Below are 17,186 nucleotides of genomic sequence, written 5' to 3' on the forward strand. Positions count from 1 at the left end.
GGAGACCCACTGTGCTGCTGATCTAGTAACAGCCCCTAATAACATGTATTCTGGAGAAAAGACTTTGGAGAAAAAAATACACTTGCAATATGATAGGGTAAGTAACAGGAATTTATAATACTATTATGCTCTACCAGGTAAACTAGAATTTAAGTAGGTATTTCCTTCTTATAAGTATCAGCTGAGTAACTCTCAAAAAAAGAAGATGGACACAAATTGATCTTTTGGGGGGTGAGCCCAATATGTATCATCCAAGTGATCACTATAGAAGCCCAATAATAGGGTTTGACAGTTCATCTTGCTGGCTGAGAACACGGAACTTATAATAATGAATTTCTAGTTTTCAAATTATTAGAGTTGGAAATATTGGTTATGATGGCAGCAATGACGTCATGCAAAAAATTCTGGTGGACTATGTGTCGCTAAGCGGGTGTTCTGTGCATTTGGCTAAAGCAGACTGAGGAAAAGTAAATGGCAAATGAAGAGGACAAGTAGATTTAGAAAGCAGTTATTTACCACTTTAATAGGTCTGTCCAACATTTGGTCACAAGGGTCATTCTGAAACCTAATTTCTTTAATGGTCTTCCCATCTCACCAGAAGAGATCTGAATAGTCTTGGAAAAAGCAAATCAAATATAGAAAGATGTGCTGTGATAAGACTTGTTGCTACAGCACTATGTAATTAATGACGTCAGACTTTGGATTTAATCAGAGGACATTTCTTCAGTCTAGGACAGCTATACAAAGCCTTAAGACATTGTATTTACAGAACTTAATACAGGGATCCATATATGACCATCACTCTGCCAGAGTCTTAATAGCATGGTGGAGCGGCTCCTTCAAGAATCCTCATTTTTCTTATCTGTGGAAAAGCTAGTAGTTCTAAAAATATTTTCCTGGAAGAGGTTAGAACGGTTATTATATACCAGTTGAATATAAAGTATGGTTATGTAAGCCAAGCTTGCATGCTAATATTGCACAGGGTAGAAAACAATAAAACAGGACGATGTGCTTCCTTGGGCCATCTAGTAGAAAGAGGAGGAAGCTTTTGACTCAGTATCGTTCTGATCTCTCAGATTCCAGGAGTCCACCTGTAGCTGGCCTTCCAGGGTGAGTGCCATGCCGACCTCTCAAAAGGGCACGTGATTTCCTTGCCGATAGAAAAAGAAATGACAACAAAACAAAACAAAACATCCAAAACTCAAAGAGGTACACCAGCCGCCTCAAACTGTGGTACAGTTCATTTTTTGAAGAGAATATATAATATTTCAAAATATTATATATATACATATATTTCAAATGGTACAAAGTAACTATAGATCCAAATTAGAAGACAGTTGATCTTTCTTTGTGATCCCAAAAATTTGCATTGAGAAAACCCTTTTTTTCCTTAACCCACTTTCCATGGTGTTGCCCAAAACTCCGGGTCTTCTCACTCTAGGAGACTTCGTGACACACAGTAAAAGCACTGTGATTATCTGGTAATCAGTCAAAGTGCAAATAAGAAATCCATTTGGCTTCTAATGTATAAGATGTTTTAAATTCTTAAAATGTATTTTCCACAGAGTAGGTTTTCCTTTATTACTATAACAAATGCTTCCGTTAGGTTCTTGGGTGAATCTGAAACCAAAGAAAGAAAGAAAGAAATTTCAGGGAGAAAACAAAATGAAGGCACAGAGAAAGGTGATTAGGCAGAAAAAGAGACACCTTGAATTTTTAGGATGTTGCTTCTTTCAAGTGAACTAAAGTTAAAGAACGTTCAAGTCTAGAGCAGTAGTTCTCAAGTGGTGATCAAAGCTTATGGACAGGCCACTGTATTTTTTTTTTATCGATTCATTAAATTAATTTTGCCACAATTGAGGAGACAGACTCTTGGAGCAATGCCTGTTCAGGACTGGGTTCATGGGCATGCAATCTAGTTGCAGGGAGCCCTTTGTCGAAAAGGGCCCCTCACTTGGTTTAATGACCAGCAGTTGCCATCTTGAAATTATTAGTAACTTTTGAACAAGGGCCCCTGTGTTTTCATTTTGCACTGGGCTCTTCCTGTACATTATGTAGTCATTCCTATGTCTGTCTGATGAGAATTTCATGAGTAGGAAATTCCATGGCCTTCTCATGTTGGTCTCTTGTAAGATGCAAAGGGGTGGCATGAGGTGAACTCACTGCCAAGGTCAGATCACGTTTGTTGAGGAACATAAGAGACCTTTGCAAGGTGAGGAACTGTTCCACTCAAACAATGACATGGTGTTCAAGGGCAATCAAGGGCATACTCCTATAACTATTGATGCCATTTAATCCATTCAAATATGGTCCCAAGGACTCTTATTTTCAGAAGGATGCATGCACGAAGAATCACTGGTTTAGAGCATGAATGACGGTTCTAATAGAGTTGAAGGTTCTACTTTAGAGTTTTAAGACTTAAGGCATTTTTCTTCATCATCTCTTAATTTTTTATAGCTTAGAAATTGAGTATTCTGAGGCCAGGAGTGAAGTCCATTTAAAGCTTTCAGGGTTAGGTAGGAATAGTCATACACCATACACATTTGCATTCAAAAGTTGGTTGGACCAGGGGCAGAATGTATGAGAAGTCTTCACACATTTTTTTATTCTTCCATATAAATAACAGATCCTTCCAAACCTTGGTTTCCTACAGTCCAGTGGTGTTTATCACATTTTGTTTCACTGTCTTCTTTTTTACCGAAAGGAGGGAGAAAGCGACATTTCCAAAACTGAACTGGAATTGCCTTTCTTTTATCTGTACTGACCCTCCTCCTCCCCTAGCCCACTGAACCTTAGGCCCTAGCCTCCACAGAAGACCAGGGGCCGTGTCATGTCCACCATCACATTCCCAAGACTTTTAGATAACAGAGGCTTAATATTATTTATTAAAGAAATGAATGAGTGCACTTGGATCCAGGGGCAATTGTGATAGCATAGTTTATTCTTTAAGAAGATGGTTTACTCTTCTTTCCTGCAATCTCTAAATACCCCTCCCTCTCTCCTCCCCCACCATCTCTCTCTCTCTTTTAAAGGCATTTCTTGCAAAACGAATGGACTAGAGATCAAGATTGTGAAGTCTCTCAGAACATTTCAGACCTGGTGGAATTTTGAGGGAAGAAGCTGGAATATGTCAAAGCTGGTACTTTACCCTTCAGTAATATAAAAAAAAACATCAGGGTGATTAGAATGGGTGGAGATATGTAAAGTTAGAGTCGGCATCAGGAGGATGATCCCAGGGGCTGTGGACAAATGATTTTGGTGAATTGTGTTGGGCTAGTCACAGAGAACACCAAATCTGACAAGATGGCTCTTGTGGTTAGGTGTGTAATCTGAGGTCTGCAACTTACTCTTTTAGGAAATGAAACTTGCCTCTACATTGTGCAGCAACTGTTGATTTCCTCGCTAGTGTGAAAGCCATTGACGTATTGGACTGAAGGAAATCCGAGGTTGCTTGATATTTCCCCAGGTATTAGATCAGATTATGTTCTGGTGTTTTAATCTGCTAATTTTCCTTCCCAAATGACTTTGGTTTTCTCCTCATTTTATTCCCCTCCTCTTCCTGTCCCCAAACAACCAATGTTCACCTTTTACATACAAATTATTACACCATTGTCAAACAACTTATTTCTTCTAAGGGGAAGTCTAGCTTTCTAAATGAAGTCATTGTTCCTGAATACACAGGGTATTAGATTGGTTCCTGAATGCATGGAATATAGCCTCCCCACCTTTCAAACTTATGTTTTTGATATATCAGTTTAAAGAAAAGAGATAAACTAATAGGCATCTAAAACCATCAGAAAAAAAGTCTCTAGTCAATATTTAGGTCGGTTAGTCTTGCTACAAACTCCCAACAAAGCAGTTTAATAAAACAACAGAAGCAATGATCAAGCAGGAACAGGGTTAAAATTTAGCCAAGAAACTTCACCCAGATGTACTAAGCTTCTCCCCAGAAGGTACCTGTTACCAGTTTTATTGTACCCCAGGCTGGGTTTTTGGAACATGTCTCAAGCATGACTATTTTGTCTCTGCAGGCTGGCATTAAGGAAGCTTCCTCTTTCCCTATGATTTATTCTTCTGAATCTCCTGAAATGGAAGACTTTGCTGAATTCTACTTATCTTTTCTCCTTCCTTCTAAGTTTTATTGTCACCCAGATGCAATTTCCCCAAGGTTTTCCTTAAGGCTGTGGCCTGTTACCCTGGCTAGTCCACATTCTGGGGTGTCTGGTTGTTTAAATGAAACACTGAATTTCTACTCTCCACCCTCCTTAAAAAACGAGCATCACAAAAATTTAAATTTTAGACCACATTTTGAACCATCTTTTGTTTATCTACATTTCAAAGAATGATGAGAATTTTCGCTCAGGATGATTAATTTGGAAGTAACCCATATAATAGGGAGGCTTTAGAAAAAAACTATACAGGGAAAAAGAATGAAGCCCCAGGAATCTTTCTTGCAAATTTCTTTACCCTGAAGCTACTTTTAAAAAATAACAGTGTGAAGGAAATTCCCAGTTGCCATTAGCAAGCTGGGTATGTTTCTTCAGGTTTTTGTTGTCTTTTTCTGAGAGAAAGAACTCTTTGAATCAATCCTACGCATAAGAACAAAAGAGGTGATTTTCTTTATTCTTCCTTTTACTTTAATAAGAATTTGAATTTTTTACCCTGAAGATTACCTCTTAAAGAACAATGAAAACATAGATTCAGAATTAAAATACATCTGTGAATTAAACTGTTTTAAAAGTTAAATTGCTAGAGTCAACATTTGAAGTGTGTAGGCATACTTATACTCTGATGGGGAAAAATACACAGGGCATACTAGAAAAATTCATATAAGACCTATTTGTGAAGCATATGATCTAAGAACTGGTGTTGGCTATTTATACAGAATGGAGCTCCTGTAGGTATCATCTGGACTCAGTTGGTGCCTTTTGTATTTAAAAGTGCTTATTTCATTGGGAATTTCTTGTAAGGAAGGGAGGAGAAAATGTAAGTCAGTGTACTGTTTGGGTTTTGTTAACCCAAATTTCTTAAAAAATTCAGCTTTTGCTAGTGTCTTCTTCTTCCGCCTCCAAAGACAGTCTTGAGAATTCTTAGTTGACTTATGTGCCACGCACATGGCTGTAGAGGATTCTCTTATTTCCTTTCCTGAAATGGATGCACACATCAGAACAGGTACATCCTCTGTTTTCAACCTGGCTGTAAGGGTGATTTACTTCTCTTATACATTCAGCTGTGTGGACTGTGCTCAGCCCACCCGGGGGCGTAGTGAACACAGTGTGTACCAGCCTCTGTTATCATGATTGGACTCCACACCATGCTTTGGTGATGCCGGAGAATGTCCAGGATGTATTACAACATGCCGGATGGTTTTAAAATAGACTCTACAAAGGCCAAATCAAAAAAAGTGACGTGGGTCACAAATAAGTAGCACTAACAATTTCTGTGTTTTGTTCCTTTATTTTCTATCTGCCAAAGAGTCTCCTCATTGGTATTCTTGGAATTTCACATATCTAAATCCTGAAATGTTTTGATTTGCATTATTGCTCTTTATGGACTTTCAAGTCTGAAGGTACTATTAAAACAGGGCTCACCATCAATAAAGAGTGATTGGTTATCATTTGGAACAGGGAATGGAGATTTGCCAGAGGATATGTCAGCAATGTTTAAACTAAAACAATGGTGCCTGGATTCCAATCATACTGGCCAAAATTCAGAGTAGCTTAAAACTAACTTGTGAGGGTATCTTCAAATTATTTGGTAAAGTCATCTTCAGGTAAAATGTAACCAAAGGGAAACCTGAAATCCATACTCTACCAACTAATGAAGATGATTTTTGGGCTAAGCATCAGGAACTGGGCTCGTTTTCGAATACTCTCCCCCGTAGGTGTCTCATCGAAATGAAATACGATAATCCAGGCAGAGCTTCTTAAGAGCATACAACTTCATGTTAACAAGCTAGGGTGGTTCAGGTATCCCTCCTGGGTGCAAGCCAGGGAGGTATAGCCACTTACTAGCTAATGTGGTCAATACAGGCAACTAAATTTGACACACAGTGTCTCCACTTATTTTATATATATAAAACATTTTCTTAAGGTGTTATGTTTCCTGCATCACAAAGATGCAAGAACCAATTTTATTTTGTGAAAAGACGATTCTGAGAAGAAGACCAAGGTAAGACTCATAATACAGGGGCTGGAATCAGAGATGCCCTTTTAAATTTGGGTCACCTTTTTGGAAGTCTGCAAGTTCAACATATTGGAATTTGTAGATGGTGAAGCTTGTTTTAAAAAATACCCAATACTTAAAACACATACACACATAACAGGGCTGATATTCATGTGGTACATGTACATATCACCATACTGGCTCTTAAAATATTGATATATTTTTGTACTAGTGAATAAATAGTTACTGTCTTAAGCACCCTGACCAAACGCCCTTCACACCCCCATCAGAACTTCCAGACTTTCCTACGGACCAGTATCTATAGGGTCAACGGCTGGCCTAGCTGTCCTCTCCAACCTGCTCCAGCATCATGACACCAATTCTGATGGGCTGGGTAGCCTCATACAGGTCGTTACATATTTTGAAGCCAACTCCTGATTTATCCGCACAAAGTAAGAAACAATCATTCACATCAGAGAATTCTTTCACCTCCCTAAGAGAGCATCAAACAATTCCTTTAAAGAACCTTTAGAAGATGGCTGCACTTAAACGCAGAACTGTTCAGGAAACCATCTGGATGAATTAGGCTAGACCCTTACTTTATTATCCATTCTGAGCACCATAGATATCAGATGCATAATCCAAATAACTGCCTCACTGCTCCTCTTTCCTTTGGCTGTGGCAACCTAGCTTTATTTATGACTCAGTAAGAGAAACACTAAACTGCTCAGTATGGAAAAGTCAAGTTCAATCTCTAACTTCTCTCTGATGGATAGACACTGATCTGAATGGTTAAGAAGAGTTTCTGTTGGGGAAAAGGCTTCTTCCTCTCCTTTTCAAAGCTCTTCTGGGTGGTGTTTGTAAATACAACACAAAGGCAAACAGTACAGTTCGAAACACGCATGAGACATTTGAAAAAAATGAACTTACTCTTGTGGTCTTGATTTTATTGCCTGTAGCGCACATCCATCCGGAATTATCAGGGAGTGTCTTACACTCTTCTCCTTCTAGACAAGGTTCCATCTCACACCACCATTTCCCAATCACTATGGAGGCTGTGCAAAGACAGGAAACAAGCGTGTATGAAATTCATCCAAACAACCTGGGCACCAGGCTGAGTTCTTCTACAGATGTTACTGCTCTTTGAAACACATTAGGTCCTTTTTAACTTTCATGATTGGCTAAGAATACTCTACTAAGAAGAATGAGATTTTAACTTAAACATCTTAAAATGCAAATATAATTATGCCATCTGGTTTCACCAAGCTACATTTTGTCCACAATCTCCTTGTATGATGAAAACATACAGAATGGGGACAATTTACTTTTTGGAGGAAATTTTGTGTTGTTTGTAGATCAAAGACCTGGTGCTTTCTTTTCAGTGAAAGGGACAAAAGGGCTAACTGTTCTTCAGAATCACTAATTGAGCTCTTGTTTTCAGAAAGGCCCGTTTATTCACCCAGCTTTAGGGTTTATCTCCCACCCTACAGCCTTTGAGATATCAAAGGCTTACCAAAAAAGAAAAAATGAATTGACCAAAAGTATAAAAGAAAACCTGTAAAATTAAAACCAAGTCATAATAAATGAAACTATTTGTTTACAGTCAAAAGTATATTTGATACGAGCTGTGGTTTCCTTTCAATAGGTTTAAGGTGATATGAGTGGAACTTTTAAAACTTGACCCTCTGATAAAATAGCCCTATTTTTCAGGGTGATATTGGGCTGCCCACATTAGGAAGCTGGCAATGAATTTAGTGGATGGATTTATAGCACACTTTTTTGGATAATGAGATTTTAGAAAACTGGAGACTAGATTCGCTCAGTACAAATCAAGCAGCTCCACATCTTAATATCCTGAGTGAAAATTTTTTCTGCACGAGCATTGGTCATTTCTGAAGCTGCTCAAGGCATTGTTTTTTTTTTACAAATCCACCTGGGCATTTTCCTGCAAAATCCTTAAAATGTCTGTGAGTGTTTCTTCTGTGATACTTTCCAAGTGGCTGTCTTTACACTGGACTGAAACTCTAGGTCTTTATCTAAAAGAAAATTGGTCGCTTCCCAACCCCTCACATTTCCACCTTATCTCCATCATGACGTTTAATTCTCACAGCAACAAAGAACCCACATGACATTTCTTAACGTCACAGAAGATTAATCTTAAAATGAAATGGAGTCCATGCCACAGGGAAGCAGGAGCACATTAAAATCCTCTATCCACCCAGCATTCACTAGAGGGATTAGATTGCTACCTTAGAAGCAGAATGGTTTAAACGTCCGGACATCTACCTGCATTTAGGTTTCCCCCTTCTAGACTTTTCTTATTTCAGACTTCCCCTCCTTTAGAATACAGTCTTCCTCAAACTTTCCTTTGAATAAAAATTACTCTGCAGGATTATATATGCAAAATTATTTCTACTCTATTATACAGTCAATGTGAGGATTTTTTTCAAGGGTAACTTTGCCTGTATGTGATGCACGCCTTATACATGGACAAGACCAAATCGCCTAAGATGCAACTACATTGGATAGGGCAAGCAGAGGAAGTAAATCTTGCACAAAGTTCTATCCTTATGCAGGACAATGTGATAATGTTGGCAAAACACAGACTAATAACAGAAAACACGAATCCTTCACAGCGTCCAAAATGATTACGAACGTTCTGAATGATTCTCTTTTTAACAACAGGTCTCAGCATCAGGGTATGGACTAGAAGAAGAAGCTAGTCAGGAGTTAAGAGGCCTTATTTGTGTGAATTAATAGGTGACAATACTAAATAGAGAAGTATATATTTTGACAGCAAGAAAAACATATGTGGCCTTGAAGGGGAAAAAAAAATAAACGGCAAAGCTTCCAGTAATGTCAGATACAAGTCAGTGTTTGGCAGTGTTTATTGAGAGCCTTCAATCTGAGGCTCCCTGCCTGCTAGAGCTCAGTCACAAACAGGCCAATCACATTTGCCATGGGTGTCCCCTTAAAGCCCACCTAATATTTCAATACTGCTGCCCTGCATCTTGACCATCACGAATGGACACTCTCTGAGGGGAAACTGCCTTTCCCAGTGGTCTTTGATTTAGAATTTGTCCCTCTTTTTTCACAGGGGCACACAAATAATGAAAAACCACTGGTAAGGTCAGACATGAGCACCTTTGCCTCTTTCTAAAGAACCCTGTTCCATCTTCTTTTCGCTGCTGTGCCCTCTCACAGCTGACTTACTTTGTTGCAAGCTAACAAAGCACTTTCTCCTCTTTCTCTCAAACATTAATATCTCCTAAATGAAAATGTAGACAGTAGGAAAAAGAATACATCTCAAAACCCAAGTATGACTTTTAATTCAAGTTTATAGAGACCACTGGCTTGGAGGGGAAGAGAAAAAGCGTTCTAAGAATGGAAATGTCCCAGACTTGCCTACGGTCTCTAAAAACTGTTACAGTTGCCTTTCTAAATGGAGTTTGATGACTTGGCACTACTCTCTGGCTTATTAGAATCTAGTTCATTTTACCAGGGTTGCTTTTCTAAAGATGCTATTAGACCTATTTTGTTTCTGCTTTGTGCATTCCACAGTCATCTTAATATATATTATTTTAGGGCCTAGGTCAAACTATAGTCTCGAATCCTAGTTTTTTCATGAACTCGTATTTCCTGCAATATCTTTAAAAAAGTTCACAAAGAAAGGATCTAAAAACTGCCTCCTCTTCTCCCAATTCAGAAGCTACTGAAAACCTTCTGATTATTGGACAAGGATTGATCAATTAGATTTAATAAAATGAGCTAATATTAATGATATTTAGTTGTTTTTAAGTATTTTTTTCCTTAGAGATAATTATATGATAAAACCATAAATAAAAATAATTCTAAAAGTCTGAATTACAGTGGTCAGTTCAATAATAAAACTGATAACTGACATTTCTGAATGCTTCTTACGTGTCTCTGTGTTAGGTACTTTTAAATGTATTTTCTCAGTCTTCAAAGCAACCCTATGAAGTAGATATTATTATGAACCCATTTTTTTTTTTAGATAAAAAAACTAAAGCCCATAACGGTTAAGTAACTTTCCCAAGCTTACACAGGTAGGAAGTTCAGAAATTAACGCAAGAATCCAGGCCTGCTTAACCACAAAATCTATGTTTTCCATCACGATAGTGCTAACTCATTCTAGTTTTGTATTCAAAATTCATAGGTCTCCAAAAAAACATGTATTGCCTGCTGAGTGGATAAATGAATTCTCTCCGCTCTATTTTTAAAATTTTATTCTATTTTATTTATTTTATTATTTTTGGCTGCCTTGGTTCTTCGTTGCTGCGTGCAGGCTTCCTCTAGTTGTGCCGAGCCGGGGCTACTCTTCGTCGATGCGCGTGCTTCTCATTGCGGTGGTTTCTCTTGTTGCGGACCACAGGCTCTAGGCCAGCGGGCTTCAGTAGTTGTGGCACGTGGGCTCTAGAGCACAGGCTCAGTAGTTGTGGCACACGGGCTTAGTTGCTCCGCGGCATGTGGATCCTCATGGACCAGGGCTCGAAACCATGTCCCCTGCATTGGCAGGTGGACTCCCAACCACTGTGCCACCAGGGAATCCCTGCTCTATTATTATTGGAAATAAATTTCATATCAACACAAACACTTGCATAAAACAAAAAAATTCAGTTTCTTGTAAAATTAACTTGAAAAATAATTTGGGCAAGGGACAGCTCATTACACTTGTTTCTTCTTAGTCTCAGCTACACATTGCTTGATTTCATTAGTTGTAGCATTCTAATAGAAATTCTCACTAGTGAACACTTTCTGAATCCATGAGAAACTTATGAGGTAGATGCGTAACTGCTCTAAGAACTTTTATCACTTAGAAGAACTGAATTAATTAAATATCAGCTGCAAAACCTAATTCTGTCTTATCTGTGGTGATTATGAAAAAGGGTCTTAAAAGTCCCTTCTAACACTGGCATTCTGGGATTCTCTCTATGAATGTGCCATGTTCAGAAAAATATCTGATCTTCAACTTTTTCAAGAATGTTCATCTTTCCTTGAGATATTCTTAAAATCACTAAGTCCACTTTAATCATGAGTCCTTTTTTTTTTAACATCTTTATTGGAGTATAATTGCTTCACAATGGTGTGTTAGTTTCTGTTTTATAACAAAGTGGATCAGTTATACATATACATATGTTCCCATATCTCTTCCTTCCTGCGTCTCCCTCCCTCCCACCCTCCCTATCCCACCCCGCTAGGTGGTGACAAAGCACCGAGCTGATCTCCCTGTGCTATGCGGCTGCTTCCCACTAGCTATCTATTTTACATTTGGTAGTGTATATATATATCCATGCCACTCTCTCACTTTGTCCCAGCTTACCCTTCCCCCTCCCCATATCCTCAAGTCCATTCTCTAGTAGGTCTCTGTCTTTATTCCCATCTTGCTCCTAGGTTCTTCATGAACTTTTTTTTTTTTCTCCTTAGATTCCATATATATGTGTTAGCAAACGGTATTTGTTTTTCTCTTCCTGGCTTACTTCATTCTGTATGACAGACTCTAGGTCCATCCATCTCACTACAAATAACTCAATTTTGTTTCTTTTTATGGCTGAGTTATATTCCATTGTATATATGTGCCACTTCTTCTTTATCCATTCACCTGTCGATGGACACTTAGGTTGCTTCCATGTCCTGGCTATTGTAAATAGAGCTGCAATGAACACTATGGTACATGACTCTTTTTGAATTATGGTTTTCTCAGGGTATATGCCCAGTAGTGGGATTTCTGGGTCGTATGGTAGTTCTATTTTTAGTTTTTTAAGGAACCTCCATACTGTTCTCCATAGTGGCTGATAAAAACCCTGCAGAAAGTAGGCGTAGAGGGAAATTTACTCAACATAATAAAGGCCATATATGACAAACCCAGAGCAAACATTGTCCTCAATGGTGAAAAACTGAAACCATTTCCACTAAGATCAGGAATAAGACAAGGTTGCTCACTCTTACCACTATTATTCAACATAGTTTTGGAAGTTTTAGCCACAGCAATCAGAGAAGAAAAAGAAATAAAAGGAATCCAAATCGGAAAAGAAGTAATGCTGTCACTGTTTGCAGATGACATGATACTATACATAGAGAATCCTAAAGATGCTACCAGAAAACTACTAGAGCTTATCAATGAATTTGGTAAAGTAGCAGGATACAAAATTAATGCACAGAAATCTCTGGCATTTCTAGACACTAATGATGAAAAATCTGAAAGTGAAATTAAGAAAACACTCCCATTTACCATTGCAACAAAAAGAATAAAATATCTAGGAAAAAACCTACCTAATGAAACAAAAGACCTATATGCAGAAAATTATAAGACACTGATGAAAGAAATTAAAGATGATACAAATAGATGGAGAGATATACCATGTTCTTGGATGGGAAGAATCAACATTGTGAACATGACTCTACTACCCAAAGCAATCTATAGATTTAATGCAATCCCTATCAAACTACCATTGGCATTTTTTACAGAACTAGGACAAAAATTTTCACAATTTGTATGGAAACACAAAAGACCTCGAATAGCCAAAGCAATCTTGAGAACGAAAAATGGAGCTGGAGGAATCAGGCTCCCTGACTTCAGACTATACTACAAAACTACAGTAATCAAGACAGTATGGTACTGTCACAAAAACAGAAAGATAGATCAGTGGAACAGGATAGAAAGCCCAGAGATAAACCCACGCACATATGGTCCCCTTATCTTTGATAAAGGAGGCAAAAATATACAGTGGAGAAAAGACAGCCTCTTCAATAAGTGGTGCTGGGAAAACTGGACCGCTACATGTAAAAGTATGAAATTAGAACACTCCCTAACACCATACACAAAAATAAACTCCAAATGGATTAAAGACCTAAATGTAAGGCCAGACACTATAATACTCTTAGAGGAAAACATAGGCAGAACACTCTATGACATAAATCACAGCAAGATCCTTTTTGACCCACCTCCTACAGAAATGGAAATAAAAACAAAAATAAACAAATGGGACCTAATGAAACTTCAAAGCTTTTGCACAGCAAAGGAAACCATAACCAAGACCAAAAGACAACCCTCAGAATGGGAGAAAATATTTGCAAATGAAGCAACTGACAAAGGATTAATCTCCAAAATCTACAAGCAGCTCATGCAGCTCAATATCAAAAAAACAAACAACCCAATCCAAAAATGGCCAGAAGACCTAAATAGACATTTCTCCAAAGAAGGTATACAGATTGCCAACAAACACATGAAAGAATGCTGAACGTCATTAATCATTAGAGAAATGCAAATCAAAACTACAATGAGATATCATCTCACACTGATCAGAAAGGCCATCATTAAAAAATCTAGCAACAGTAAATGCCGGAGAGGGTGTGGAGAAAGGGCACCGCTCTTGCACTGTTGGTGGGAATGTAAATTAATCATGAGTCTTGATTTCACCCTTATAGCAGGTCATATTGCTGTCAAGCAGAAGACAGACTGTAGAAGGAGAGTCAATCCATCTTTCAGTGAAAAATCATAAATGGAGCAGAAATCTTGTTTTTTTTTTTTTCTCCCCCCTTTGGTTGTCGCCGCTCACTTTGAGCAATTTTCCCACGGAAATAGAAAAAGATAGAATAAGTAATGGCTTAATAAACATAGAAATAAACATCATATTATCTAAGAACTGTGGTCCCCTGTTTATCATTTCAGCAGATAACACTTGAGTTGCAGTTCAGCAAATGTTTATTGGGTACTTTGCACAGTCAAAGCACCACCTGATTTGCTGAGAGCGATAAAATAATGAACATGACATAGTCCCTGCCCTCAGAGCCTACAACTTAGTTCAGGGTTTCTCAATACAGGCACTATTGGCATTTTGGCATGAATTACGGTAAAGAGATAAAATGAACAAAAAGTGCTCCTCCAATAATAAATACATTAATATACTAGAAGAGCAAATTCACAGTGGGGAGTAGGAAAAGAGGAACTCTTAATAAGATTGTAGAAGTTTTTGAAAGCAAGATGCTTGGGCTTAAAATTTTTTTTTCATTAAATTTTTTTTAAGGAAAGTTAAGTCATTGAAGATTCTAGATTCTGTGAGCAAAGGGAGGACATGTTATAGGGATAGTTGGGGAAGATGAATCTGGCAGTGGTGTGCAAGATGCAAGAAGGAAGAAGCAAGCACCTGAAATGCCAGATAAGCCCTACTGCATTCAAACAGAGAGCTGATAGGTCTTGATTTTTGGATGCCTGCTCTAGAATTGTGAAGCAGGGCAGAGCTGAATGTGATGTTAGGAACAACTGAGGAAACACTGTTGCCAGCATCTCAACCATATTAACTGTAACCCTAACCACACTGGACTCTAATTATTAGTTTATTAGCTCATGTGCCTGCCTACTCACTAGGTAGTGAACTTCTTGAGGGCACAGATCACATTGCATTCATCTTTGAAAGGCATAGAGTAGCTCGAGACAGGTTTGCCAATTTTAAATGAATGAATGCAAAATGAAAGAAAAAGAGAAAGAAAACAAAGTCGTGCCTATATCAAAGGATTGTGAGGGTCCCATGAGAAAATCCATCGCAAGCACTTAGCAGAGTGTCTGGCATTCAGCAAGTGTTTAATAAATATTAGCTATTACTATCATCATCAGCATCATCATTTTTATTACTCAAAAGAATGAAATCATTCCCAAACAGAAAAGGCAATTCTTCACGAAGTTAGCGAGTACAGCATTGTTTTTCGATATTATGCCAAACTCTCAGCTTGCTTCTATGACTTATGAGAGTTTGAGCATAAATTGAATGACTGAACATATGACTGCATTCATGTTCCCAGAAGTAGGTTATAAGTACATCAATCAAGACAAATTTCCAGGCTCATTTTTGTGCAACCTGTCATGCAGTTTAAAGCAATGGCTGGAACTCTATTAGAGGAATGGGACCGCGCTCCAGCTTCCCTTTTGGCACAGGCTGTTGGAACAGCTGTTCCGATTCTCTTCTTCACAAGACCTGTAGCGATTCCCTGTGTGTGATTGTCTTTATCAAAGCAAACAGAAAATTAAAGGCATTGAATAACATTGCCTATAGACATTCCAAACTCCCTCTTTCCTGTGAGCTCACATTTAAGGATTGGATCCAGTTTGGAGGGATTAGGGAATGGTTAAGTCTCTAAGCTCTTGGGTATGTAATAGAGGGACCCAGGTTTGAACCTTAACTCCATCACTTACTGGTAGAATGGCTTCAGAAAGTTCTTGGGTTCAAGTCTCAGGTTCCTGAGTTATAAATGGAGTTAATAAAAATCACAACTGGTTATTGTGAGTTTTAGATGAAATAAGATACTTAGCAGAATACCTAATAAACGTTATACTCAATACATGGAAATTACTACTGTTATTTATCCATATGTCCGCTATCCATCTATGTATGCATTCATGCAATTACCTTTATAGAGAGCGAGTGCCTTTTTATTTTTTCTTAAATGGAAGTTTATCCTAGTTCTGGGATGCATATATTTGCTTTTTACTGATTAGACTGTACTTCTTGGTAGGATCAACAATATATTTTGGAGACATACATAGAATTAATAGCTGATGATAAGATTCATTAGCACTGCTTCTCTTCTACAAATTCTATTCTAGTGCTTTTCAAACTGAGGCAATTTACCTTGGTGAGGCTGGAAGTGAGGATGTGGATTGTGAAACGGGCAGTACTTAAAGACAGAAGATAAGAGTGGTACAATTTCCTTGAGTGATAGTTTTCCTTGAAGGTATTTGAAGACAAAAGTTATATTTTATTCATTCAAAAGCTATTCATTAACTACTGTGCTGGACATAAAAGAGACACAGTTCCTACCCTAAAGTGGCATACAATCTCTTGTGGGAGAGAAACACTATATGTAATGATGGGATAATGAGGGGGTAATTTAACCACCAAGTAATCAACCAAAGTGTTTTCATATTAAAGCAAATAAGAATATTTACTATGAGGTAAAAGGCTAACTTCACATGAATTTTAAGATAAAATACAAAACAAAGAAATCTTTTACTTTTCATGGGCAGTCTTATCAGAATGCAGGGATACACTTCCTACTGCTTTGAAAAAAAGCCGTCTGCTTGGTGAGAGAGAATGTTCAGATTTTTTGCCAACTTAAGGGAACACTCTTAATCCCTGCCAACAATAACATTCCTCTTCGTGGTCTGGACACCAGGGCTGGCGTTTCTGGATTATTTTGCACTTTCAATACATGATAACTCTATTCACACATCCACTTATATTTCAAACACTGGATGTTGGTCTTGCTTTCCCTAAATTGATGGTTTTATTTTAGAATTAAATTCAGCTATATTTTTTTGTGTTTGTGTAGGTACGTAATGTAAAATATACAGTTAAGAAGGAACACAAAGAATCATGGTTATTAGACAGATTTCCTACTGTACATCCCTTGTATTCTCAAATTTAACATTCTGTGTTAAAGACGAACCCTGAAGTTTACAGTAGTGTAAACAAAATAGTGTAATTTTGTTAGGACAAAAACATTTTGATGTTCTTATTTTTGCCTACCATAGAAAAGTTTACATTTTTCCTCCCCAATTTTAAAAGTAATATATATTCTTTTCTAAAATTCAAAGTGTATGGATAATTAGAAAAAGGAAAATAAACACAATTGCATTAGGCAGAGGTAAATTGCTACATTTGGGTATGTTTTTCCTAGACTTTCTCTATGATTATTCCTTACATAGTATCCAGAGTGATCTTTTAAAATGCAAATGATTTCCTATCATTCATCTCTTAAAACTCTCCAACGTTTCCATCACTTAGAATAAACTCTTTACAATTGGCCTACAGACACCCACATTACTTGGTCCCGCCTATTTCTTCAACCATGTCTTCCACCATCCCCACTTCCACCCTCCTCCCCTCATTTTATTCCAATCTCTCTGGCCCTCTAGCTCTTCTGCAAACCTGGAAATCTCTTTTATGATTTGGCTAACCCTCTGTCTGGGCTGTGTTCGCCCAGAATTGACATTAACCAGGCCTCAA

At 37.8% G+C, this 17,186-nt stretch overlaps 1 protein-coding gene across 2 annotated transcripts in view; it reads right to left on the minus strand.

Moving 5' to 3' along the window:
- Positions 1–496: 496 nt before the first annotated feature.
- TAFA1 (TAFA chemokine like family member 1) overlaps positions 497–17,186 on the minus strand; it is a 498,250-nt gene continuing 481,560 nt past the window's right edge. For both annotated transcript variants that reach the window (XM_032649107.1, XM_032649106.1), the window contains exons 4-5: positions 7,096–7,220; positions 497–1,620 (exon numbers count right to left, since the gene is read on the minus strand). In XM_032649107.1, coding sequence (XP_032504998.1) covers positions 1,603–1,620; positions 7,096–7,220 — 143 coding nt within the window. In that variant the 3' untranslated portion in view covers positions 497–1,602. The remainder of the gene's footprint in view (positions 1,621–7,095; positions 7,221–17,186) is intronic.

The sequence above is a fragment of the Phocoena sinus genome, chromosome 11, assembly GCF_008692025.1.
Source record: "Phocoena sinus isolate mPhoSin1 chromosome 11, mPhoSin1.pri, whole genome shotgun sequence".
Classification (NCBI taxonomy): Eukaryota; Metazoa; Chordata; class Mammalia; order Artiodactyla; family Phocoenidae; genus Phocoena; species Phocoena sinus.